Below are 25,610 nucleotides of genomic sequence, written 5' to 3'. Positions count from 1 at the left end.
TATTAAAAAATAAAAATAAAAAAATAAAATTACAAGAAACTGAAGAAAAAAAAAGCAGCTTATAGTTCAGGTCCCTGGTGTTAGATGGAGCTCCTCAAGTGCAGAACAGAGCAAGGCCATGTTCACCAGAGCCTGTTCAGTGCATAGCCCAGAACAGAAAGTGGAGCAGAGATGGGCTTTAGGCCTGCAACTGGCCAAGGGCTCATTCCCCCTGTCCACACAGCCATTGAGCATGGGGGTCAGGAACTTGTCCATCTGTCCTGGGCCAGCTGAGGTGAGGCTGGCTAGTATACTAGAGAGCCTTTTTGCCAATGCTGCCCTAGTTCTGGAGCCGGAGGAACCCACTCATCCCACATCAGCACCTATTCCCCCTGCCATTCCCGCGGGGGCTTCTCTCTCCCCAGCTTCGGCCTGGCCCCTGCTGCCCCCCTCCAGGTCCACGCACCACTCAGCCCCAACCAGACCGTGGAGATATCCCTGCCTCTCAACACGGTGGGCTCGGTCATGAAGATGGAGCCTCTGAACAATCTCCAGGTGTGTTCCAGGCAGAGCTAAGCACCCTACTCCTTACCTGCCCACCCACCACAGGGGAGGAACCTAGTGGAAAGATCTGGGGCCTGGCCTTTGTTGGCAAAGGGGTGTGTCTGTGAAGTTGTGCTCTTCGCCAAAGATCTGTCAGGGGAGGCCCGATCCAAAAGGATGAAGGGACGTGGTTACCAGGGAAGGTGTGTGAGGGAGCCTGCTCAGGTGGAGGCACAGGGAGTATGCCCTTCCTGAGGCCTCAGGTGATATCAGGCATCAGGGACTGATTGAGGTCTTGTTCCTAGGTGGCTGTGAAGAACAACATTGATGTCTTCTACTTCAGCACTTTGTACCCACTGCACATCCTCTTTGTGGAGGATGGAAAGATGGGTGAGTCCTGAAGGTGTCCCAGAGTCCCTGGAATATAATGATTGGCTTTGCCCCACGATGGAGTCCGTGAGTCACCGGCCCCTCTGCAGAGCCTGAGGCGAGAGTCACGCTTCCATCAAGAACCCCTGGACGTTGTTTGGCCAGCTTTGTCCTGCAATGGGGGCCATGCCATGCAGGGACTGTCTCATTCTATTCTCCTGCTCCCACCTGCCCCTCAGCCTTGCCTTTAGTCTCTAGACAGTCTTCCCATGGCCTCCCAAGGTGAGGACCCTAGACCATGTCACACCTGATGTCCATCTCCTGTGCCCTGGCTGGAACCCCTGAGAAGACTCATCCCCATGATGGGAAGGCTCACTGCCAGCTCACAGATGAGCAGAGGACTTTGCCTACATCATCTCTCGGTCACCACAGAAACCCTGTGACACAGGCTGTGATTAACGAGCAGGCTACTTGGAGCCAGAGCAGGAGGGGAGTGCATATGTGGGTGCTGGGAAGGAGAGATTTAAGGCCCCAAGGTGGAAAGCCCAGGGTCTTTGGGAGCAGCACTAGTAGCCACTTGGACAGACCTGAAGGTTTGCTCATGGAAGCAGGAGGGTGCTGTCACAGAGCTGGTGCCTGTCTTTAGCTTCAAGCTGGCACCCCCAAAATACCCATTTCCTGTTGGATGTCATTGAGTAGGGCCCCAGGTTTATCAGGGTCCCATCCTCTACCTTGTCCCTCACCCTCCAGACCGGCAGATGTTCCTGGCCACATGGAAGGACATTCCCAATGAAAATGAAGCCCAGTTCCAGATCAGAGACTGCCCCCTAAATGCAGGTAGGATTTTGCAGCCCTCCCCCACCTTCCCACCCAGTGCACACTGCCCCTCACCAATACCCCCAGCCCCCTCCCATCGCTGACCAGGGGCCCTCCTCGCTCTCAGAGGCTGTGAGCAGCAGGCTACAGAGCAGCAACATCTTCACAGTCGCCAAGAGGAACGTGGAAGGCCAGGATATGCTCTACCAGTCCCTGAAGCTCACCAACGGCATCTGGGTGCTGGCAGAGCTGCGTATCCAGCCAGGCAACCCCAGCTTCACGGTGAGGGTCCCCGCTCCTGCCCTGCCACCCCTGGGGTGTCTAACTCCATATTCCAGGCAGCCTCTCCTTCCCTCACTCCTTCTCAGACCAGGGGTCAGTTCTGATGGGGTGTGCTCTAGCCCAGTCCCTCTGAACCTGACATGAATGAGCATCAGAATTCTGACCCTAGCCTCCAACTCAGTCCCACCAGGTTACCCAGATAAGACACCACCAAACTGTCACCAAACAGTGAGTTGAACTAGAAGATTCTATAAAATTGGGCCCTCTGAGGTGGTGCAGTTGGCCCAAGGCCCACCTGACTGGGAAATGGCACTGCTGGGCCCAGGCCCTGGCCCTCCTACTCTTTCCTGCCTGAGGGCCCACCTGGGAGGATGCTGTTTGTGAGCATCTTGTCTTCCTGGCCTTTGTGTCAGACCCCAGTGAGGACATGGCTTCCATGGAGTGCGTGGTTGTCCTGGAGGCCGTGCTGCTGTTCCAGGCCCTAGAGAGCTCCAGGCTTTGCTTCTCCCCCTGCACCCTAGTCTCTGGCAGGCATGGGCCTCCAGATGTTGCTCCCTGGGCCCTGCTGGCGGTGCTGGCACTGTGGTCGGGCGGGGGCTGCGGCAGTGGCTTCGGGGGTAGTAATTTCCGTCTCCCTGTGTTCGGTTGCTGCATGCCCACCTTCCCTGCTGGTGCCCGTGGTGCAGGATTTGGAGGTTAGCAGATTGCTTTTCTCTTCCTCTTTCCCCTCCATTCTCCCCAGCCACACCTTGCACAGCCCGTCTCCTGGCCTGGCTCCAGAGCGCCCTGCCTCTCCTAGCCTCACCTCACCCTGCTGCACCCCCAAAGCCAAGCAGACATGCATGCAGGTTGCAGGCACAGGGCACCCCAAAGCTTCCCAACCAGGTGAACCCGATTGAGGAACTGGTACCCCAACTTCCCAACATGCCCAGTATGCACGGAGCCCTTCAGAGAAGATCAGGGCCCCATAGGCTCCCCACTACTGGCTTCCAGAGCTCCATTTGCTCCTCCCCTAATCGCACCCTTTAGAAGCAGTGATTTTGGCAGAAGGGGTGGTGGCAATTGTTTCTCCGCTGCCTACTCTCCAGCTCACACTGTGACAAAGCTTCCTGTACCGGAACCCAGGAAGAATCCCCGGTGCCCCCAACCCCCATCTCTCCAAGCAGAGACCTGCTTCCTCCCAGACCATACCTCCTCAGAGACCCCAGCCCTTCACAGGCAGCTCTGTGGGGTGGGGGCCAGGCACTCCCCGACAGCCCCCAGCTCATGATTCACGCTGCTCACCACTAGCTGCTCACCGCTAGGGCTGTGGTGGCTGAGCTGACAGCAGGTGTGTGGGCTGCAAGTATATTTGGTCTGCACCCAGCTGGCTGCAGCAGCCACCCCCTCCGCTTTACTACACATCTGCCCCGGCCACGCTGCCACCAGGCCACATGCGCGCACCGCACTCTTCCATCTGGTTCTCACTCTCTCTTCCCTCCCTGCCTTCCTTCCCAGCCTCAGAGAGGAGCCTGGGGAATTCTGAGCACTCTCCCTCCCCTGACTGAGCACTTTCTTTCCCCCTGTAGCTGTCACTGAAATGTCGAGCGCCAGAGGTGTCCCAACACGTGTACCAGGCCTACGAGACCATTCTCAAGAACTGAGCTCCCATCCAGTGCCCACCCCAACCTTTTGCCAGCCCTGAGGAGCCCCCTGGAAATGGCAGCACTTCCTTCCTAGAGAGGCTGAGCAAGGTTTCTGGCCACCACGGAGTTCCCTGGTCCTGACTACCAGGCCCACCTGGGTCCTCAGGGCAGGGCAGCATTCCTCCTGGAGTGAAATCATAGTGTACTCCTGTGCTCGGGGACTCCCCTCTTCTGTTGCTGCTGACAGGGTCAGGTGAGGAGGGGACCAGGAAACAGAGCCAGAGGGGCCACAGAAGCTGGTCAGCAGACCCAGGTTTTTTCTCTTCTCTTTCCTGGCCAGGGTCTAAAGGGCGAGTGTGTTGCTCCTTTGTTGGGGTCCTGGCTCAGGAAGCCCCCTACCCCCCAGTCTCTCTTGGATCAGTGTTAGAGATCCTCCCCGTTGCCTGCTCTCATGCCAGGCTGTCCTGGTGTGTGTGGAGGGTCCCCTGGTACCAGGAGAGCTCCTCTCTCAGGGGTCTGGGGCTCCGAGGGCCTACACCCCTACTCTCCCTGTCTGTATCTGCCCAGGCTGGGACCCTGTGGTTGTACTAGTTGGCCCATAGCCTCCTGAACACTGACCCACATGGGCAAGACTGGGCAGAAACGCCCAGGGCCCCAGCCCAAGCTCCTACTCCCTGGCAGTTGCACATACCCTCTCACCCCTCACCCCACTCCTTCTCTTGTCCCTGAGCACAGTGACTGCCTATGATATAGTCCTTGGCGTCCCCTGTGTTTCTGGAGCAGAGATAGGACTGAGGGATGGGGCACGTGGGTGAGCAGGGTACTTCCCATCTGGGGTTTCTTTGGGGTTTCTCCTTAGTGTCTGCTACCCTCCCCCTGGCCTCCCAAATTTCAGTTGTGTCTGACAGAGCATTAGGTTTTCCTGTACTGCTGTTTAATAATAAAGAAAGATTCTGCTTTTGGCAATCACGGACACTTTTTTCCCCCCCTCCACTAAATGTCAGAATTAAAAATTGCCTCCAAGTGGTTGAGGATGGTTTTCTGACCCCTGCAGTAACTATAATATACATTGTTGACATATGTGTATATACAGATACATATACTATAGTATACATAGCACAATACACACACACATATACATAATGTATGTTTACTCTTATTTTCAAAAAGAGAAAGTGAATAAAAATTATGACATTGAGTGTGTTCCTGGCCGGTGTGTCAGGTCCTGAGGCTCTTCTGGGTGGGGTCCTGGGTCCAGGATCAAGGGCTCAAGCTGTGTGCCTAGCCCCTCCCCCAGCACTCTTGGGACAGCGCCTTTCCCTCTACCCTGTCCTTAAAAACAGACCTCTGAGGTCTGCGGGTCTCCCTGGCACCACTCCTGCCCTTGATCTAACTCCACCCAGCCGTCTCGCCTTTTGATGTTGGCCAAGAGGGCTGACTTTTGTTTTGGTTTTCCTCAGCTCCCTGCCATCACGAAGGCTCCCAGGAGCAGTGGGGAGGTACTCTGATGGGGAGCAGTTGCCAGAGAGAGGGAGTGGTTGGGTAGGCCAGGCACCAGGCCTGTCTGGGCAGGCTCTACCCCACCCTGCATCTGCGGCTGGCTCCGAGGGAGGGGGGTGGGTACTAAGCTGGCACCTGCTCAGGTGCCACCAGGGACGTCCCATGTGGTCCCAGTGCTGGCATTGGCCAGGATCCCAGGGGACAGCAGCCAGACCCTGGGCAGGGCCCTGATGGCAAAGCTGCCTGGGGGCCTTCAGCCTGTTTCTAAGGGAGGAGCAGCCTGGTGCCCTTGCCCCATCTCAGCCCAGGCACTCCCTGTACTGCCTACTTCTGACCCAGTGCTGCCTTCCTGGCACTGGGGAGCTGAGAGAAGAGAGCGTCAGCAGGAGTACCCAGCCCTCCACTGCCCCACTTCTGACGACCAAATTCCTTAATGGCACAATCCAGTTCTCCATTTACCTGAAAGTCCAGGGCTCAGAAGACCCTACGCCGATGCAGGTGGCATACCCCCAGCTGTGGACTGGGGAAGGGCTTGGAGCCCTTGATGAGACTCAGCTGGGCCTGCGATGTTGTCTGCTGCCCCTGACCGAGGGGTCCATGCTCCCACCCAGGATTTCTGTGCATGAACTGCCTGGGTCATGGCTCCCACCCTTCTGCCACTGAGGGCAGATCTGAAGTGCAGGGTAGCTGTCCACAGTATGGGGCTGATGGGTGAGGAGATCCAGGATCAGGTACCTGAGGCGGTGAGAAAGGCTGGTCTGCTCAAAGGGAGCACCCAGGACCATCCTCAAACACCTGGGGTTTGCCCTTCTAAATAAAGCTGTGCTCAGGCCTCAGACCACTGTGGGCAGGACCTAACCATGACTGTGCCTTTCACCCACTGACGTGGCACCTGGCACAATGGGACCCAGCAGGTCTTAACATTTGCAGGGAGAAACCGAGGCAGAGAGCATGCTTACTCCCAGTGCCCCAACCCTGGGCCTTAACACATCATGCATCAGAAAAGCACCTGGGACCATCACTGGGAGCCAGGCTTTTAGAAGGGCTTTAGGGGGCATCCCTAGGTGGCTCAGCGGTTTAGCGCCTGCCTGGCCTGGAGTCTCAGGATCGAGTCCCATGTCAGGCTCCTGGCATGGAGTCTGCTTATCCCTCTGCCTGTGTCTCTGCCTCTCTCTCAATCTCTCTATGTCTATCATAAAAAAAAAAAAAAAAAAAAAAAAAATTCTTAACAAAAAGGCGGGGGCTTTAGGGGATAGCCAAGTGCCAGCTCGGCTTCCCCGTCTCCCCCCACCTTCCTGAGGGCCCATGGCTTGCCTCTTCACCCTCCTCACGTGGCACTGCCGGGTCCTGATGGGCTCGGGCTTGTTCCCTCTCAGGGCCTGACACTTCTCGGGAAGTATCCTGCAGAAGATTATGAACCTTCCCAACTGGTCAGCCACAATTCCCAGGGAATTCAGCCACAATCCAGTTATTTCTAGAGTGTCCAACAACTGCCCCGGGGTCCGATGGGTTCTCTGTGTTCCAGACACTGTCCTAAGGACTGCAAGTGACCTCATTTTACTTTATCTTCAGCTAGTGGTTTGCTTTTTAAAATGTTTTTCTATGGAGAGGGCTAGATTCTGGACTATGGTTAAAGATAAGCCACACAAAAGATCCTTCCCACCCTTCCTCAGTTCTTAGTTTTTCTCCCTAGAGGCAAACTTTGTTGCTAGATTTGGGTGTTTTTTGTTTTTGTTTTTGTTTCTTTCAGGAATATTCTGTGCATGATTAGAAGCACATAGAGAGGGATCCCTGGGTGGCCCAGCGGTTTAGCGCCTGCCTTTGGCCTTAGCGCCTGCCTTTGGCCCACGGCGTGATCCTGGAGACCTGGGATCGAGTCCCACGTCGGGCTCCCGGTGCATGGAGCCTGCTTCTCCCTCTGCCTGTGTCTCTGCCTCTCTCTCTGTGTGTGTGTGACTATCATAAATAAATTAAAATTTTTTTAAAAAGCACATAGAGATATTTACTAAACAAATGGCAGCACATTCCAGATACTACCAGCACTTTGCTTTTCCTACCTATCAGTACAAACAGACCCACCTCAGAATTTCTTCTGTGAACGGGCTGCCATTAGATGGTGCCTGCTGTCGGACATTCAGACGGTTTCCATCTTCTGTGAGTCCAAGCAACAGTGCAGTAAATATCTGCCCACATACATCCCCGCTCGTGGGCACAGATGTAGCTGTAGGATCTAGCTCCAGAATTGCAAGACCAGAGGGTATAGCATTTTCTGTTTAAAATTGTACTTCTTGTTTTGAGAAGGCAATGTATTCACATCGCTCAAAATCGGAAAGGCAAAAAAATAAGTGAAAAATCCTACTCCTTGTTCCTCTCTGCAAAGGAACCAATGTTACCTTCCAAAGGGACTCAAAGATGTTTAATATGGCTTTTTCCCCTTTTATACACAATGGGTAGCATGGAATACACTGGATATGTACCATACTTCTATCTTGGAGACTTTTCTATTATCAGCCCATTACAGACGGAGTCCTCAGGCCTTTTTATAATGACTGATTTTTCCATCGAATGGAGATAATGTCCCGAACCAGAAGCCCCACTGAGTTGGTCTAGTAGTATAGCTACTACAAGTGATACTGCAAAGAATATTCACTTTTATACATGGATAAATTCTGCAGGCACGAGTTGCCAGGTCAAAGGTAGGTGCGCTCATAATTTTGATCACTGTTGCTAAAAATTCTCCAGTTTACATTCTTGCCAGCCAGAAATCAGATGCCTGCGTCTCCCATACCCTCAGAGAACCCAGTGTATAGATGTGTGCCAAACTGATGGTGAAAAGTGGTACCTGTGTGTTCAATGTGCCTCTGTTCATGTGTTTGCAAGCCATTGCATATCCTTTTTTTTTTTTAAGATTGTATATATTTACCAACTTATTTGAGAGAGTGTGTGCATGCATGGGCGAGGGTGGAGAGGCAGAGGGAGAAAGAATCTCAAGCCAATTCTGCTGAATGAGAGCCCCACAGGGGCTCAATATCATGACCCTGAGATTATGACCTGAGCTGAAATCAAGAGATGTTTATTTTTATTTGAGGGGGGTGGTTAAAGGATTTTATTTATTCATGAGAGACAGAGAGAGAGGCAGAGACACAGGCAGAGGGAGAAGCAGGATCCATGCAGGGAGCCCAATACGGGACTCGATCTTGGAACTCCGGGATCACGCCCTGAGCCAAAGGCAGATATTCAACTGTTGAGCCACCCAGGCATCCCTGAAATCAAGAGATGTTTAAATGACTGAGCCACCCAGGGACCCTGCATGTCCTATTCTGTGAGCTGCTTCATATTCATATTCACATTTTGTATTTTTTGCCCATTTGTATACTTATTGGTCCTCTTCTTACTGTCTTGTCATTATTTCTCTCCATTTTGCTACTGTCTTTTACTTTACTGTGCCGACATTGGTTTTAATCTCTTTATCTCTTTAATCTCTTCTATACTTGCCTGATCTAGTGCTTGTCTGATCTTTGTGCATTTCAATCCTGTTCCATCTGGGCTTTATGTTGGGGACAGGGAGGGATCCAACTTTCTCTTTTCGCAGATGGTTACCCAGTTGTCTCCACACCATTCACTGAGTAATTCATCTTTTCCCTACAGAGCTGAAATGTCATTTGTAACATGTACTACATTTCCATATGTATATGAGTTCTTTTCTGGACCCTGTTCTGCAACAGAATTTTGTCTCTTCATTGGCCACTGTGCTTTTTTTTTAAGCATTGTACCTTTATATTTCCATATTTATAGTATCCTCTTATCCACCCTCTTCGTCCCAGCTGAACATTAAAACTAGTTCATCTTTAAAAAAATCGACTATTATTATTATTTGGATCACACCAAATAAATGTTTACACTAACCTACAGAGAGCTAATGTTCTTATCATGGTATCAATAATAACATTTATGGGGGATCCCTGGGTGGCTCAGCGGTTTAGCACCTGCCTTAGGCCCAGGGCATGGTCCTGGAGTCTTGGGATCGAGTCCCACGTCGGGCCTCCTGCATGGAACCTGCTTCGCCCTCTGTCCTGTGTCTCTGCCTCTCTCTCTCTCTCTCTCTCTCTCTCTCTCTCTGTGTCTCTTGTGAATAAATAAAATCTTTAAAGATAATAATAATATTTATTTTTATATCCAAATATAGGAGTAGATGCTTCTCCACCAGTTCATGCTTTCTTTTATGTCTCTGTAATATTTTTAAAATACTTTTATTTTTGGAGCACCTGGGTAGCTCAGTCTGTTAAGGGTCTGCCTTCGGCTCAGGTTGTGATCCCAGGGTCCTGGGATAGAGCCCCACATCATCAGACTTCCTGCTTGGTGAGGATCCTGCTTCTCCCTCTCCCTCTGCCACTCCCCCTGCTTGTGTTCTCTCTAAATAATAAATACATACATACATACATACATACATACATACATACATACATAAAATTTCTAAACAATATTTTTGTTTTTAAGTAATCTCTATACCTAATGTGGGGCCTGAACCAACATCCCCAAGATTGAAAGTCATATGCTCCACCAACTGAGCCGGCCAGATGCCCAATCTCTGTAATATTTTTTCATCATTTAAAAGTTCTTCCATGCACATTTATTCTTACATAGATTCATGAGTATTTTTTGTTCCTTTTTACAAATGGACTCTTTTCCTTTCATATATATATATATATTTATGATGTGAATACATGTTTAATGTATAAATAGAATAATATATTATTTATAAAATAACATAAATTATGTAATACATAATTTTTAAACTAAACTCCAGACTTTATTCAGATTTGACTAGTTTTCCCACTCATGTCCTCATTCTGTTCCTGGAACCCACATTCCATGTGGTTGTCATGTCTCCTCAGGCTCCTCTAATCTATGACAGTTACTCAGACTTTGTTTTTCATGACCTTGACAACTTCAAGGAGTACTGGTCAGGGATGTTGTAGACTATCTCTCAATTTCGGTCTGTCTGATGTTTTTCTCGTGGTTAGACTGGGGCTGTGGGTTTTTAGGAAGAAGACCAGAGAGTTGCCCTTCTTGTTACATCGGATCAGGGGCACACTACATCAGTATGAGTCTATCACGGTCATGCTAGCCTGGATCACTTGGCCAAGGTAGTGTTTCAGCTTTTTCATTGTAGAGTTACTCTTTTCCCCTTTCCCTAGTCTGTTCTTTAGAAGGAAGTCACTAGGGACACCTGGCTGGCTCAGCGGCACGATCCCGGGGTCCGGGATGGATTCCTGCACCGGGCTTCCTGCAGAGAGCCTGCTTCTCCCTCTGCTTTTGTCTCTGCCTCTCTCTCTGTGTTTCTCATGAATAAATTAAAAAAAAATCTTTAGAAGCAAGTCACTAAGTACAGCCTACACTCTGGAAAGATTGTGGGGGCAGGGAGTAGCTACATAATTATTTGAAATTCTTCTGTAGGAAAGAGTTGGTTTCTCCTCCCATATTTATTTATTAATTCAGGCATTTATAGCAGTCTAGACTCATGCATATTTATTTTGCAATTTGGATTTAATCCAAAAGTACATTATATATTTTTTTGTTTAAATTGTTCCATTTTGGCCATTGGGAGCTCTCTTGGGTAGCCTTTATGTCCCTTTGCTGTGGCCCATCCTCGCATTACTTTGCGACCTCCTTACTTTCCAGCATGACAAGATGCTCCTGTATTTGTCCTGTCCCAACCCTAGCATCAGCTATTTCTCCAAGGAGCATGGTTGCTTTCACTGGCGAGTGGCCTTAGAAACCAAGACCTACCAAAAAAAAAAAAAAAAGAAAGAAAAGAAAGAAACCAAGACCTAGGTGCTAGGTATGTTTGTTGCCCTGGGGTGGCCATTTCTAGGCCCTCTCAGCAGACAGAGCTAGGAAATAACTGTGTGCAGACTTAGCCATGTAGACACACATGTCCCTCCATTGTTTTGTAACCATAGCTATTTGCATATAAAAATGAAATTGTTTTATATGTACAAATCTTATCCCCCTCACCTTACTAAATTGTCTTGTTTTTCTCTCCATTTTATCTCATCTCCTCTCACAACTGTGTAAAGTCAAGACCATTGTTATGCCATTACAGAGAGGGAAACTGAGGCTTAGGGAGTTTATCGTGCAGATTACATACTCTTAGGAGGAGACCTCCAAACTCAAGAGGCCTGGGAGTGCCGCTCTGTCCTGCCTCCTTGTGTCCTGAAGGCCTTCAAGAGGCTGACCACTACACTCAATGGGTGATGTTATAATGATGACCAAGCATTTGAGAAGTGGGCACCCCCTATCCAGGGCTGGGGGCATGGTGGTGAGTCACTGTTGGGACAAGTGGTATGGTGCTGTGATTAACAGGACAGACCACGATTCAAGGTTGAGGTGGGACTCAGAGCAAATGCCCCTGAGAGTAGATGCAGTCCAGGGTGCTTGACCCCAGGGAAGGGCTGGAATTGGGCCAGCTGGGAAGAAGCTATGTGGGCACAGGTGTCAGGAAGGGTGTGCTCGGCGGGCTGGCACTGGGAGGCTGTGGGCTCAGGATTCTCCACCCAGTGCTTGCCCCTGCCAGGGGCCTCTCAATAGCCTCTCAGCCCACCCCGTTTTCTGTGGCTTACCCCTTTGGGGCTCAGCTTAGGTGTGGCATCAGGCCTTTCCTGAGCCCGCAGCCTTGGTAGGTGGGTGCCCTCCCCTCCAAGGTCCCCTCAGCCCTCAGGCCTAAACCAGCCCAGAGCTCCTCTTTCCATATGTCTGTCTGGTTGCCTGCCTGGCTCCTTCACAAGCCACAGAGGGCAGGTAGGAACAGCTCGGCCACTGTGTGCCCAGCACCAGGTCCCATGTGCCACAGGAACAGATGTATGGAGGCCTGACAAGTCCTCTCTGGAGCACCAGATGGAAGCATGTAAGGAGCCTGGGAGCCGTGGTGCAGCAGACAGCACCCTGGCTGCCTCTCCTTGGGGAAGGAATGAGGGGACCTATGAGGGAAACTTTGAAATTCACATCCCAGCCCAAGTTCTCTGGCTTGCTAGTCTTCGGGAAGCCTGGCAACTGGGCAGCCCACACCTGTCATAGCTCAGCTTCAGCTCAGTCTACACGGATGACAGGGGCTTCCTCAAAGTCCCTCCCCACAGGGCTACAGCCTCTAGCTGATTTTCTCCCGAAGGCCATCTCGTCCCTGGGCTCAGATAAAATTGGGCTGCTAAGAAACTCAGACTTGACCCAGTGTCCTGAGTTCCAGTACTTATGCTGCCACCTTCCTGCGGGGCAATCTCAAGCAAACCTTTCTTTTTTTTTTAAAGATTTATTTATTTATTCATAGAGACACACACACACACACACACAGAGGCAGAGACACAGGCAGAGGGAGAAGCAGGCTCCATGCAGAGAGCCTGACATGGGACTCGATCCTGGGTCTCCAGGATCAGGCCCTAGGCCGCAGGCGGCGCTAAACCACTGCGCCACCGGGGCTGCCCATCAAGCAAACCTTTGCATCCCATTGCTGGGCCTCAAGATGCAATGCAGCCATGGGTCAGGACGTGGCACCTCACAGGCCGTTGCTAAACGGGGACTGCTGCTAGGGTGCTGATGCACACGCTTCCTGGGAAAGGGGTCACCCCCGTGTGGTCTGCAGGGCTTTGTAGGAGCTTTAGGACACTCCCTGTCCAGAGTGTCCTCCATCATTCCCAAACCATGACCTGAGAAAGCAAAATGGGACTCAGAAATGCCCCTCTGCACCCCCCTCCCCCCCAGAGCTCCATTTGCTGGTCCTGAAGAAGCCTTGCCCAAGAGGGCACTCTCTTGGAAAGTGAAGCAAGGAAGCTTTTCCAGAGGAAGGACACCCAGAACTAGCTCCCAAGGGTGGGCTTACTGCCAAGGAGCAAGAAGACAGGGTGCTCCAGTCAGAGATGTGCGTCCCAGCCAGGGCCATAAGGAAGACTATCCTGATGTCAGCTCTGCACCCTCCCGAATGCCAAAAGGGAAGGGGGGCTTAGCTGATTTATGCTCAGCTTTGTTCCCCCAAGGGAATCGAGGCAGCTCACAAAACCCAGAAGCCTGAAATGTTACAAAGGGAGTGGGGAAGGTAAGTGAAGGGAAAGAATTCTGGCAGGAAAGGAAGATGAAACCCGGAGTCCCCTCTCCCTGGGCTTGAAGACTTGGAACACCTGGCAGATGCAGGCAGAAGCACGGACGTGTCTGTGCACCCCCCCAGCAGCCGGGCATCTGGCCGGAGAAGTGGGAGAGCTCCCCTCTGCAGGGGGGAGCCCAGGAGAAGCAGAGGACCCGGCACACGCAGACTTGTGCAGCTGTAGTGCTGGTGGAGCTTCTTACCAACTCCAGGAAGAGGGGCATTGGGGCTGTGAAGGAGGCTACAGGTGGAGGCTTGGGCGCAAAACTTGGCCTTAGCAGTGACGGAGGCGGTGTTGACCAAATTTCTGGATCTTTCAGCCTTGTTGGGACAGGGGATTGTGACCCAGTGTGTACCAGACTCAGCACACTCTGTCCAGCTCCACCTGGATGACCTCCATTTGATGTTCTTTAATGCTGGACATTTACCTCTGTGCACGGGACAGCGGTGGGAGGGCTCCTCACAGGCGACCACAGGCCGGGCGTCGGGGGCCACCCACTGCCCCCCAGCCCTGAAGAGTCCCCTCTCCCGCCTGCTTTCTTCTCTGAATCGCAGATACCCAGGATAGGGCTGCAGGTTCCGTGACCGCTAGGCAACAGCCAGTAAAGCGCCCGGCCGTAGTAGGGTCTCGGGAAAGGAGCCAGAGCAGCGCGGCGACTCGCCCAAGGTCACACGGCGGGGCCACATCCGACCCCGAGCGGCCGGAGCCCGGAGCCCGCCGGCGGGTCTGTGTGCAGCGCGGGGGCGCGGGCGGGGGCGCGGGCGGGGGCGCGGGCGGGGGCGCGGGCGGGGGCGCGGGCGGGTGGGCGCGCGGGGGCGCTTCTGTTTTGGAGCCGAGGAGAGGAGCGCGGGGCGGGGGCGCGGGGTCCCTCGCCGGCGCCCCGCGCCCAGTCACCTTCCCGCGACCCCTCGGGAGGAGCGGCCGGCGGGTGGGGGGAGGCGGGAGGGGCGGCAGGGGCGGGCCGGCGGTTACCTCATCGCCGCCTCCGGGAGGCTCGGCTCGCTCGCTCGCTCGGCTCCGCGGGCTGGGGCGGCGATCGGCGGCGGAGACCGCGGGACGGAGCGACCGCGGGACGGAGGCGCCGCGGCGGAGGCGCCGCTCCTCTCCCGGCCCCGCACCTGCCCGCGCCGCTCGCCGCCCTCCGGCCTGGCCTCTCCGGGCGCCGGGGCAGGGCGCGCGGGGCAGGGCGCGCGGGGCAGGGCGCGCGGCTGGCCCATGAGGCTTTCCGGCGCGGGGCGCGGCAGGGCGCGCGGGCCATGGGGGGCAGCCTGCGGGTGGCCGTGCTGGGCGCCCCGGGCGTGGGCAAGACGGCCATCATCCGCCAGTTCCTGTTCGGCGACTACCCCGAGCGCCACCGGCCCACGGACGGGCCACGCCTCTACCGGCCCGCGGTGCTGCTCGACGGCGCGGTCTACGACCTGAGCATCCGCGACGGCGACGGCGCCCGCCCGGGTCACAACCCCGGGGCACCGGAGGTAGCGGCGGGGGGCGGGCAGGGGCGTGTGACAGCGCGCGGGGGGCGGGGGTGCTGGGTGCACACGTGCGCATCAGCCCGGCCAGCCCCGGTGCCGGCTGCGCTCCTGGGTTGAAGGAGGAACGTGTCCCGGTGGTTTGCGGGTCTCCCTCTCCTTGCCGGCCTGCGGTGGCCCAAGATCAGGCCCCAGGCCCAGCGATTTGGAAAAGCGGGTTTTTCTCATTCACCTAAGTGCCTGTGTTATTTGCCTGCCTCCGCTGGTGGTTCTGATCAGTGCATGGCCGGCACGGTTGTGCCTCCCTGAGGGTGAGCGTGGGACACTTGGGGGCCCCAAGCAGAGCCTCAGTGGGGGAGGACGGGGCCAGACACAGGGGTGTATGTTCTAGGGCGATCATTCTTTGCTCCCTTATGCCTGTGACGTGGGGCAAAGACTCCTTTAGCAATTCGTGCAAAGACCAGGACAGACTCTGAATTCTTGGAGCTGGGTGGCTCAGAGAGGTGAAGAGGAAAGAGGATGCAAGATTAAGCGGGGCTTCCTGGAGGGGGTGACATTTGGGGTGACCTCGGAAGGATGAGTGAAGTTTTGATTGAAAGAAGTGGCAAACGCCTTGCAGGTGGAAAGAACAGAGTGTGCGTAGGCCGGGAGGCCTGCTTATGGGGTACAGCTGCCCACAATCAATAGTCCCTGAGTCCAGTGCTTTGACATTTGTCCTAGAGGCAGCTGTAGTAACCAGGGAGGGAGGGAGGGAGGGGCCTGCCCCCAGGTGAGCTTTGGAAGGGGAAGGAGGAAGCTAGGGGTGGGCAGAGGGGAGGCTGAAGGTGAAGGAGGGCTGGGAGCAGACAGGCTTCAGGCACCGGTTACAAAGTGTTAGCTGGCCACCGTGAGGACAGTGGGCCGGGGGCGCTCGGGGGAGATGGCACACAGGGGCCGAGGCCGGAGGATGAACTGTGGGTTTAGCGTCGAGACCCTTCAGAGGCTCGGAGGGTGAGAAAGGGTCTCTGGCAAACTCTGGCCTCCCGCCCCAGGAGTGGCCGGACTCCAAGGACTGGAGCTTGCAGGACACGGACGCCTTCGTGCTCGTCTACGACATCTGCAGCCCGGACAGCTTCGACTACGTGAAGGCGCTACGGCAGCGCATCTCGGAGACCAGGTGGGGCCGCGGCCGCAGGTGTGCGTGGGCCGAGGCGGGGGGGCTTTGGCCAGACTGGCCGGGCCTTGGCCCGAGGGGAGTGGGTGGGTTCTTCCCCGGGCCTGGCCGGCCTCGGTCCCTGGGCCACAGAGGTCCGGCGTCTCCTGGGACTCTGGCCACAGGAGCGTCCAGCCCCACGGAGGGCGGAGTGGCCGGCCGTGGGGCGCGCGGCACGGCAGCCCTCCTCCCATCTGGCCCGCAGGCCGGCGGGCGCCCCCGAGGCCCCCATCCTGGTGGTCGGCAACAAGAGGGACCGGCAGCGGCTGCGCTTCGGGCCTCGGCGCGCGCTGGCCGCGCTGGTGCGCAGGGGCTGGCGCTGCGGCTACCTCGAGTGCTCCGCCAAGTACAACTGGCACGTGCTGCGTCTCTTCCGCGAGCTGCTGCGCTGCGCTTTGGTGCGCGCGCGCCCTGCGCACCCGGCCCTGCGCCTGCAGGGGGCGCTGCACCCGGCCCGCTGCAGCCTCATGTGACTGAACTGGACCGCGACGCCGAGGCCGGCGGCGGGAGGGGCCCAGTTTGATTGGAACAACCGGGTACCTGGATTGGACGAAGCTGCCCGACTTGTCTCGGATTGGGCAGGACACAGTCTCCTCCCTGATGGGACGAGGAAGCCGCCCACTCAGTCTCCTGGGCGACAGGACTCTCTCTGAGCCTCAGTGGACCCAGCCAGGCCCCAAGCTACATCCGGCTCGAGCAGTCGTTTCTGGGACCTCATGGGGTTACACTCCCATTGGATGGAAGGGACTTGGCCACGACTGGAAGCTGTCAGGTGGCTCCTGCGGCTTCACTGGACAAACTCTTAAGTCGCCTCCTCTCAGGAGGTAATAAAGGGGGAGAACAATTCGCACGCACCTCGAGTTTCTTGGGTTCACAGCGTGGTCAGAAGCCCCAGAGCTTGGAGCCGGCGGGCGTTGCTCCCAGGCAGTTAATGCCAGAATCCCCATGTAATAAGGGTCCCCCGAAAGGTGTGATGGCCCCAAGAAGTGGACACAAGTGGCTGGAACAATACTTTACTGTCAGGCTCTGCAGGGCCACAGGACCTCAGGAGGGGTCCTCATTGGCCTCCTCTAAGGCATTCAATAATATTAGTAATTAAATAGCAACGCTCATCCCCCAACCGGAATGTACAACAGAGGTCCCATTGTGCCATGTGGTCCCAAGGGGTCTGGTCCCATGAGGTCTGGTACCCGAGAGGCAGGGGTGGGGGGGCTCCCTGATGCAGAGGGGTTAAGGCCACAAAGGAAAAGGAAGGGAAGGAAGGGGGCCTGGGGGCAGCTGGGCTGGTTCATCACATCCAGGAATCCGGCTCTGCCCTTGGGCTCACTGAGTGCAGGGCATGCCAGGACCCAGGCTCTGTGGGTCCAGACGGGCGGCGAGGGCCCCGCGGCGTGGGGATGCGTGAGGGTTTTCGGTCTGGCTGTGTGTCCATCCGGCCCCGTGCCCAGGTTCTCGGGAGCTCCAGGCCGGCCAGCGGGCTCCCAGGTGCCTCTGGCAGGCCCCCCACACCGGGGCAGGGGCTGCCTTCATCGGAAGAGCTGGACAGGGCCGGGCCTCGGGGCCCAGGCAGCCCATTGGCCATCCGGCCAGAGTCCCCGGGTTGGCCACCCTTGCCACCCAGGACACTGAGGGATGAAGAGGAGGAGCTGGAGGAGCAGTAGGCGGAGTCAGGAGCCGGAGGGTCTGGGGCCCGAGCTGGGTCAGAGGCCGGTCCAGGAGGGGTCCCACCAGCAGCAGCCTCAAGGGCTCGGGCATTGGCCAAGAACTCCTCTTCCAAGCGCCGGAACAGTTGCTGCTCCTGCTTCGGGTCAAGCTGCAAGGGGGTGCGGAAAACACTGGCCGGTGTGGTGCCCAACTCGGGACTGGGGCTGGAGACCCGGAGAGGCCGGGGGGCCGCAGGGCTGCGAGCCCGGGGGGTCTGGGGGCTGCTCCTGCCTGAGCCCCCACCGACCCTGGCCCGGGGCACCCAGGAGTGCTGGCCGTCTCGGTCCCTGCGCACCAGCAGCACCGCCTGCTCCTCGCGGCTCTGGCTCCGGGCCCGCCGGGCGGGGCTGGGGGCCGACAGCTGGGCTCCCCTGCCTGCCGGGGCCCCGCGGGGCCGCCCCCGATCCAGTCGGTCTCGGGACTGGCTGCGGGGGGCGGGGGGCCGTCTTGGCGAGGCCGGGGTGCCTGTGGTCAACCGCCGGCTGGGCCGCTCCCTCCGGGAACCAGTGCCTGAATCTTCACTGCGGACACCGAGGGGGCCGCTCTGGGCTGAGGAGGCGGAGGAGTCGCTGTCCCCGGAGTGGCGGCGGGATCGGGGGTGCGGTGGCAGCTGGTCCCGGGCCCTGGGGCAGGGGAACGACAGAGATGGGACAACGCGAGCCAGGCCGGCAGGCTGCAGGGGCAGCGAGAGGAAGGAACAAGCAGCCAAGCGGTCGGGGGCGGGGAAGACACCTGTGGTGGTGGTGGGTGCTGGTGGGTGCTGGTGGTGGGGACCGTCAAGGGCTCCGGTCAGTCCTGGGGACTTCCAGAGAGAAGTTCAGGACTCGGCTGCAGCTTCCGTCAGCCAGGGCGCCCCCCCCCCTGCCCCCCGCCCTCAAGGCAGCGGAAGGAGCCGGCTCCGAGCTCCCCCTCCCAGGCCTCCAGCTTCCTGGGCAGGCCAGAGGGAAGCGGGGAGGACTGGCAGCTGCCCAGCCCTCAGGGCCTGCCCCAGCTGTGTTGTTCGGTTGCTTGGGTTGTCATGGAGATAGGAAGCCAGGCCTGCCCCCACCCACGGGAACTTTTCCCAGGGTGTGAGTCACTCTGGAGCACAGGCTCCTTCGTCATCCAGGCCAGGGCGGACCAGGGTGGACGACCCCCACCCCCACCCCCACCCTCTAGACCCCTCACCCCCAGGTCCTCCTGCCTCTCACCTGAGGGGCGTCTCAGTCCCCTCCTTTGAGCCCCGTAAGCTAATGGGCGTCACTTCCTGGCGGGAACTCCGCCGCTCGCCCCCAGGGGCTGGGCTGCCAGCACGGGGGCTGGGGGTGGGCGACACCCTCTGCGGGGAGAAGGTGCGCGCCCTGGGCTGGGGCGGGCGGTGGGCTGCAGGGTGAGAGAACAGGTGGCAGGTGAAGGGTGGTGCCACGGACACAGGCGTGCCCTGCCCGCCCGCCCCCCTGCCACGGGTACTGACCTGAGGAGGAGCAGCGGCAGGGATCATGCTTGTCCAGATAGTGCTCCAGAGTGTCCCAGCCACCACCCACACGCACCATCACGTGGCTCCTCAGCACCTGTGGGAGCCCAGCGTGGGGCGAGTCACAGCCGGTCCGGTGGGCCAGGACGCCCACTGTGGGCTGCTGCTTGCAGGGCAGCCCCCAGCTCTTACCCGCACAAAGATGAGGAGACTGGAGTCTCCCACGCGGTACTTCCCCTCCGAGACTTTGATCATGGGAAACTGGTCTGGGCAGGTGCAGTAGCCCAAGATCTCCCTCACCTGAGGCCAGAGAGGAGAGGCTGGAGGTCAGGGATCAAGTCCCTCCTCCTGGGGCCTGATGTCAGCAGCTCCAGGCTGAGGAGGAAGCAGGTCCTTCCGGGCAGAGGGGACACAGATTAGCTTGCCCCAGACTTGGGTGCAGGCTCGACATTTGACCTTTCAGCAGCTCCCCTTCCTCTTTGGCTATCAGAGGTCAGGGAGCTGACCAGGAAAGGGTGGTGGCTCTGTGGTCAGGCCAGGGCTTGGGACCCCAGCAAAGCACATCCCTCCAGCCCCTGAGTCTGGAACCTGTCCTCACTCCCCCTTCACCTACTTCACAGACAAAAGCTGAGGCCCACAGGGAGGCCAGGTCCTGGGAGGAGGCAGGCCATGGGACACGGGTGCAGGGGACCCACACCACATCCGTGCCACGGACACGTAGGATGCACACACACACTACCCCAATATGCACACACAGGCTGTAGGCCCAGGGAGCACACATCCGCCCACATGGTCCCCGCCCCCAGGCCAGGAGCTGCCAGGCTGGCTATGTGGGCAGCCCTGCCCGCCTCCCAGCCCACAGTGGAGCCAGAGGAAATGAGCAGCAGGTGGAGCCTCGGGTGACCCTGGCCCAAGACAGGGGTGGGGTGGCAGCCTCTGCCCATGGCCATCCAGGCTACCCCCCACCCCCGAGATAGGCACATCATGGTCCTAACCTCCTGATAAGAAGGAAACTCTTGGCCAGGCTGCGGGGGTGTCAGGAATACCTAGGTCCTGGGAAAAGGAGGAGGGAGCTGGGGGCCGGGTCTGGCACCTTCTATGCTCACAGTCGAGCTAATCCTGTCCTCCTAAGAGGACTTCTGGCTCCTAGCAGCAGCAGCTGCAGCAGCTCTGGGCCTGGCTTCCCAGATAAGTGATATGCGCAGAGCCCTGGGGAGTGGGTGGGCCTGTAGAGCCCTTGGGAGCTTCCCTAGGCACTCACGGAGAGCCTCCTGTGTGCCAGGCACCTTGCTCAGAGCCAAGCGTCACCGGCACCCACCCAACCTCGAGCTCTGCGGTGTCGTGGATGCAGCCGTCTAGCACTCGATACAGAAGGGGCCAAATCATGCGGCCCCCTGGATGAAGGAGCATACAGCACTTGTCTGCACGCGCAGCCCTTAAAGGAAGTGGGGAGATCATGCAGGGGAGCTCAGATTTTCTCCCAGGCCCAGCTGGGCCCTGTGACCTCACCCAGCACCTCTCCCTCTCTGGGTCCGCTCATCTCTCTGGGGCCAGGTATACACTTGATGCTCAACATAGACACACTCCATGGGGCAGGCTGTTCCATCCCCCGCACACAGTGGGGGCGTAAGCAGTGCGGTGGGCGCGCGCACTCATTGGCGGACTCACCAGCTCATCGAGGTTGCGCAGGTCACTGGGTGTCATGCGGGGGCCGCGGGAGGGAGCCCCTGCTGCAGTGGTAGTTTCGGTGGTGCCCTCTTCCACTGTGGGTGCATTGGGGGCCGGGGGTGCAGCGCGTAGCTCCCGCTCAATCTCCTGTTCAAATTGCACGAGGCGAGGGGCGAGCAGGCCAAGGCGGGCCCCACGCCTCGCCACCTCCAGCAGGCACAGCACCACACTTTTCTCGTTCTTTCGAAGCACCAGGTCCTCGGTCTCAAACATGAGCACTTCAGGCACACCCAGCTCTGTTCGGCACCAGCCGATGAAAGTGGCCACGTTGTCGCGGGCCATGAAAGAGCCAGGCGCCACGCTGTGCGCCTGGAAGGCCACACCGCGGGCCGGGCGGGCAGCAGCCAAAGCGCGGGCGGCCTCGGTGACAGCATTGGCATGTTGGCACAGGGTGGTGCCCGTGGCCAGCCCCGTCAGGAAGCCATCACCACCGCTGGGCAGACCCAGGCCATACAAGGCGTTCAGCCACTCGGCCAGGTCCTCTTTCATGGCCTCCACGTAGGCCTCACTTGAGCGGAACGGCCGCACGCTCTTGGCGGCCGAGCCCGCGATGCCCGCTACTGGGTCCGCCATGCCCGGGCCAGCCAAGTCACTGTGGGTGGGCAGGGACACAGGATTGCGGTGAGGACCCAGGAAGTGCTCGGTACCGACCAGGCCGCTGACCACCTGCAGGTCGCCTGTCATCTCAGGCCAGGTGCCTGCTTTTGCGTGCTGGCTGTGGGGAACTTCACCGAACGTCAGTCCCCTCGTCTGTGAAATGGGTGCAATAATAGTACCTTCCTCGCAGGACCTAGTGAGATAATTTGTAGGAAGGACTCAGTGTAAGTGTTCGCTAGTTCCCTCTGGGAGATGGGCGGGCGACGGGCCACTTGGCTGAGTCCTCCCTCCCTCCCAGGCACGCACATCCTCACTGCCCCATGTGGCAGGTGAAGAGCGGAGCCCCGGAGATGGGCCCAGAGCTGCGGACTCACAGGCATCCGGGTCCCCGCGGCAGGAACGGTTAGCTCCATCGCTCGGGGCTGGTGCCCGGCCCGCCTCCTCCGCGAAGCTCCTGGGTGCTCCCTCCGCTCCCCTTCCCTAAGGGCTGTGTCATCACAACAACGACATACTAGCAGCGACAGTAGCCACAGTGGCCCTGCCCAAGGCGGAGTGTCGGTGAGATTAGTGCCATTTAACAGATGAGGAAACTGAGGCGCAGGAGGGTAAGCGCTCGCTCAAGGTCGCGGGGCAGCGGGAGGCAGAGCCAGGCCGGCGGAGCGGCGCGGCGCGGCGGGTCCCAGAGCCTCGGGCAGCCCCAGCCCGCGGGCCGGAGCCAGGCCCCGCCTCCTCCGCGGAGCCTCCCCGGCGCCGCAGGCCGGGCGCCCGCGGGCCGGGGCTCGCAGGGGCCTCGGGCGGGCCCGGGGCTCCGGCCCAGAGAGGGTGCGGGGCCGCCCGGGGTCACACAGCCCGGAGAGCGGAGGCCGCGGCGGCCGGGGCCGGGGGTGCGCGCCAGGCAGGGGGCTGGGGTCCCGCGCTCACCTGGCTCATCCTGCGGCCTCGGGGAGCATCGCCGCGGCGGGGCCGAGCGGGGCCGCGCCGCCGCAGGGAGGCGCCGCCCGAGCCCGGCGATCCGGCCCCGCGGCTCAGGCCTCCGCCCGCCCGCCCCGCCCGCCCGCCGTCTCCGCGCCGCCTCCCTGGAATTCGGATCCGGCCGGGGGGCGGGCGGGGCCGCGCGCTCTTAAAGGGGCAGCGCCGCTCCCGGGCCGGCCGCGCGGACGGAGGGAGGGGCTGGGCGTCCCGGCGGGGGGGCGGGACTGGGGCCCCCGGGCGACCCCGTCGGCCCCGACGCGCCCTGCCCGCCCGGCCCGTCCCTGAGGCTCCTTCCAAACCTCCCTGGTCTCTTGGGGAGAGCTCTGGGCGCTTTTAATTGCGCCCCCTGCCCGGATAGCTGCCCCTTCGGGAAGGCGGCCCGGCCTGGTCCCCAGAAGACTCAGGAAGCGATAGGGCCGCGGGCTGCAGAGTCACCTCCGTCTGGAGCGAACCGTCCTAGGGCAGATAAAGGAGGCCCGCGTGACTCGGGTGCGAGCTTCCGACCTGCAGTGCGGGCCCGGGGAGGGGGAGATGGCCTTAGGCCCACCGGACGGGCCACTCCTCGCTGAATGCTCGCCTTTAACCTTGAGGCTTGGGGAGCCCGGTTCTGTGCTGAGGACGCTGAGGCCCAGCGGGGTCGGCAGGTGGCTAAGACCTGCGGATCGGACACCTTGGCCCCCGCCCTTGGGGGAGGCTGCCCAGGTCGCGCAGAGAATTAAGGGGAAAGGAGGACTAGAAGCTGAATGGGTCAGTTTGGCTCGGGAGGGTTAATCACTGCTCGTTTCTTTTCAAACTGCAGAGGAGGGAGCTGGCTGGGATCCGCGGGAAATTCTGCCCCCTGCTGCTGGCTGGGCGGGGAGGCTGGGCCTGGCCGCGGTGCAGCCTCCCAGGCCAGGGCGGCGCCTGGGGGAAGCGCGACCACCAATAGCCAAGTCTGTGCTCTACTAAAGCGCCTGCTGTGTGCCAGGCCTGCTCTGTGCCCTTGACCTAAACTAGTCACCTAGTCACCTCTATGAGGGACTATCTTTTGCCCACTAGGGCTCAAGAGAGCAGCTGGTGGACTCAGGGTTTGAACATGGCTATTATGGGAATATCCACATTCGAGGATCAGGGGCATCTGTTGAGTACCTACTGTGTGCTAGTCCTTCTGGTGCCAGGCTGATCACGTACACCTCCTGAGCCCTCAGTATTCAGTGGGCTCACAGCCCATGTCCTAGATACCCAAGTGGTACGGGTTCTGATCTACCCTCCCCTACAGCACCCCTACCAGTGAGGAAGGCTGGTAACTAGTAATAGTATTGGCTGACACTTACATGGCACCTACTGTGTGCTGGGTCTCTTCTGGCACTGGGAACCGAGAGCAAAAAGTGGGGAAGGAAACAGAGCCAGCTCTCAGGGGCTCACAGTGTGGTAGGAAGGCAGCCCCTGGGCTGAAACAGGGGTGAAGGACTAGTGATGGAACCAGGTGAGGGCTTGGGAGTGTGGGGTGGGATGAGCCTGCAGCTATAAATCAGTGGTCAGGAAAGGAGCTAAGGGCAGGAACGTGTGGATGGCTAGAAGGAGAGTATTTCATGTAAAGGGAACAGCCAGTGTATAGGCCCTGAGGTCAGCATGTGGTTGGTGTGATCAAGAAAGAGTAAGGAGGCCTGTGAGACTGGGATGGAGGGAGGGATGAGGATAGAGAGATTGGGGGCAGAAGGAGTAGGGCTTTGTGGGCCTGCCTCTTCGGAGGGACATGGGAGCCATGGAGGGATTTAGAGCAAGGGAGAGGGGTGGCCTTAGGTCTTACCAGGTTCCCTGTGGTTGCTGTGGCGGGCAGGGCAGGAACCCAGAGGAGACCAGGTGGTGCCAGTGGGGATGGTGGAGGATGGTGGATTCTGGCCTGTATTTGAGGGGAGAGCTGATGGGATGTGCTGGTGAATTGGGTGTGAATGTGAGAACAAAGTCAAGAATGACTCAGATCGGGGATCCCTGGGTGGCTCAGCAGTTTAGCACCGCCTTCGGCCCAGGGAGTGATCCTGGAGACCCCAGATCGAGTCCCACATAGGGCTCCCTGCATGGAGCCTGCTTCTCCCTCTGCCTGTGTCTCTGCCTCTCTCTCTGTGTGTCTCTCATGAATAAATAAATAAATAATCTTTTAAAAAATTAAAAAAAAAAAAAAAAGAATGACTCAGATCTGGGACTGCTGCTTCCTGGGGAGAAGGGAGCTGCTGGAGATGTGGCAAGGGAACTCAGGTTTCAGGGGAAAGAACAAGGTGTCTGGGCAGCCCGGGTGGCTCAGCGGTTTAGCGCTGCCTTGGGCCCAGGGTGTGATCCTGGAGACCCGGGATTGAGTCCCATGTCGGGCTCCCTGCATGGAGCCTGCTCCTCCCTCTGCCTGTGTCTCTGCCTCTCTCTCTCTCTCTCTCTCTCTCTCTCTGTCTCATGAGTAAATAAATAAAATATATATATAAAAAAAAGAACAAGGTGTGGAGACGAAGTAATTTAGTCTTCAAAATAATCCCATGAGGTATGATGGCCTTCTGTGTTCTCATTTTACCATTTGGGGACACTGAGGCCCAGAAAGGGCAAGGGATGTGTGTGGTCAGCAGCTGCAGGAATTTGATTCCTGCTTATATCTACCTTGCTGAACTACAGGGCTCTAGACATAAGAGAGGTTAGATTGAACCCAGGCCATGCTCTTGGTCATTGGATGAGATGGTTAAGCTATCTGTGCCTCAGTTGTACTATGTGTGAAGTGGGACAACAGTAGCAGTCTCATCATAGAGTTGTGAAAATGGTATTAGTTAGCAGTCGGGACAGGTGTCTACTATTCCTCTGAGGAAGAGGGCACAAGGGGCTGTGGCCTGCCGTCACAGAGGCCCACTCCAGACCACGGGCTCCGACATTCTGATGACAGGTGGCAGGCAGAGGGTTGACTGGTATGGCCAGACTCCTGGCCCAGGCTGTGGAGGGCCTCAGCTTTGACCTCCTCCGTTGTATGGTGACCTCTCCTGTTCCTTGCAGGACCAAGGGAAGTTCGGAAACTGCTGGAGGGACAGGAGGTTTGGGCTATGGTTGTCCTGAACCCATTCCCACAGCCCCAGAGGGCACCTCGGTGTACAGGATGCTGTGCCTCCAGCGCAGGCATGGTCTTGCCCATGGCCAGGGGGCACATGGCCAGATTTCTTGCCTGCATGGCTGGGTGCCAGGGAACCGGGTGCTTGCAGGTGGAGGTCAGACGATGGCCATGGAGTATTCAGGTAAAGC

At 58.0% G+C, this 25,610-nt stretch overlaps 4 protein-coding genes across 12 annotated transcripts in view; 2 read left to right on the top strand and 2 right to left on the bottom strand.

Moving 5' to 3' along the window:
- The window catches only part of AP1B1 (adaptor related protein complex 1 subunit beta 1), an 82,563-nt gene extending 77,983 nt beyond the window's left edge, over positions 1-4,580 (top strand). For 5 of the 7 annotated variants that reach the window (XM_049102065.1, XM_049102068.1, XM_049102066.1 and 2 more), the window contains 5 exons: positions 405-534; positions 828-912; positions 1,642-1,728; positions 1,816-1,989; positions 3,558-4,580. In XM_049102065.1, the coding sequence (XP_048958022.1) occupies positions 405-534; positions 828-912; positions 1,642-1,728; positions 1,816-1,989; positions 3,558-3,673 (592 nt within the window). In that variant the 3' untranslated portion in view covers positions 3,674-4,580. The remainder of the gene's footprint in view (positions 1-404; positions 535-827; positions 913-1,641; positions 1,729-1,815; positions 1,990-3,557) is intronic. The other 2 variants (XM_025474471.3, XM_025474469.3) reach the window with 1 other exon arrangement.
- An 8,241-nt stretch (positions 4,581-12,821) lies between these two features.
- LOC125753766 (translation initiation factor IF-2-like) lies at positions 12,822-16,139 on the bottom strand. The gene is made up of 3 exons (XM_049102132.1): positions 16,049-16,139; positions 14,219-14,774; positions 12,822-13,172 (listed from the first exon to the last, which is right to left on the bottom strand). The coding sequence occupies exons 1-3, from the start codon at positions 16,137-16,139 to the stop codon at positions 13,067-13,069; spliced, it is 753 nt and encodes a 250-aa protein (XP_048958089.1). The 3' UTR covers positions 12,822-13,066.
- Positions 14,437-16,757, top strand: RASL10A (RAS like family 10 member A). Its single transcript, XM_025474455.3, has 3 exons — positions 14,437-14,721; positions 15,747-15,871; positions 16,113-16,757. The coding sequence occupies exons 1-3, from the start codon at positions 14,503-14,505 to the stop codon at positions 16,378-16,380; spliced, it is 612 nt and encodes a 203-aa protein (XP_025330240.1). The 5' UTR covers positions 14,437-14,502; the 3' UTR covers positions 16,381-16,757.
- A 147-nt stretch (positions 16,758-16,904) lies between these two features.
- Positions 16,905-22,456, bottom strand: GAS2L1 (growth arrest specific 2 like 1). 3 transcript variants are annotated; one of them, XM_035706245.2, is made up of 7 exons: positions 22,311-22,456; positions 21,764-21,876; positions 20,733-21,582; positions 19,257-19,364; positions 19,065-19,161; positions 18,802-18,973; positions 16,905-18,234 (listed from the first exon to the last, which is right to left on the bottom strand). In XM_035706245.2, the coding sequence occupies exons 3-7, from the start codon at positions 21,474-21,476 to the stop codon at positions 17,199-17,201; spliced, it is 2,157 nt and encodes a 718-aa protein (XP_035562138.2). In that variant the 5' UTR covers positions 21,477-21,582; positions 21,764-21,876; positions 22,311-22,456; the 3' UTR covers positions 16,905-17,198. The 3 variants fall into 3 exon arrangements, with proteins under 3 accessions (XP_035562138.2, XP_035562140.2, XP_025330239.3); XM_035706247.2 differs by lacking the exon at positions 21,764-21,876 and having other exon boundaries at positions 22,311-22,443; XM_025474454.3 differs by lacking the exon at positions 22,311-22,456 and having other exon boundaries at positions 21,764-22,076.
- Positions 22,457-25,610: the final 3,154 nt, after the last annotated feature.

Source organism: Canis lupus, chromosome 26 (genome assembly GCF_003254725.2).
Source record: "Canis lupus dingo isolate Sandy chromosome 26, ASM325472v2, whole genome shotgun sequence".
NCBI classification, from domain to species: domain Eukaryota; kingdom Metazoa; phylum Chordata; class Mammalia; order Carnivora; family Canidae; genus Canis; species Canis lupus.
This window is presented reverse-complemented; position numbering and strand designations above follow the sequence as displayed.

Coding starts and splice junctions, on each gene's coding strand:
- RASL10A (XM_025474455.3), top strand. CDS start 14,503: ATGGGGGGCAGCCTGCGGGTGGCCGTGCTGGGCGCCCCGGGCGTGGGC. Junction 14,722..15,746: donor ACAACCCCGGGGCACCGGAG/GTAGCGGCGGGG, acceptor CTCCCGCCCCAG/GAGTGGCCGGACTCCAAGGA. Junction 15,872..16,112: donor CAGCGCATCTCGGAGACCAG/GTGGGGCCGCGG, acceptor TCTGGCCCGCAG/GCCGGCGGGCGCCCCCGAGG.
- LOC125753766 (XM_049102132.1), bottom strand. CDS start 16,139: ATGGGGGCCTCGGGGGCGCCCGCCGGCCTGCGGGCCAGATGGGAGGAG. Junction 14,775..16,048: donor GGCCGGCCACTCCGCCCTCC/GTGGGGCTGGAC, acceptor GTGTGCACCCAG/CACCCCCGCCCCCCGCGCGC. Junction 13,173..14,218: donor CTCCCGGAGGCGGCGATGAG/GTAACCGCCGGC, acceptor GTAACATTTCAG/GCTTCTGGGTTTTGTGAGCT.
- GAS2L1 (XM_035706245.2), bottom strand. CDS start 21,476: ATGACAGGCGACCTGCAGGTGGTCAGCGGCCTGGTCGGTACCGAGCAC. Junction 19,365..20,732: donor TGCGCAACCTCGATGAGCTG/GTGAGTCCGCCA, acceptor CTCTGGCCTCAG/GTGAGGGAGATCTTGGGCTA. Junction 19,162..19,256: donor GTCTCCTCATCTTTGTGCGG/GTAAGAGCTGGG, acceptor GGGCTCCCACAG/GTGCTGAGGAGCCACGTGAT.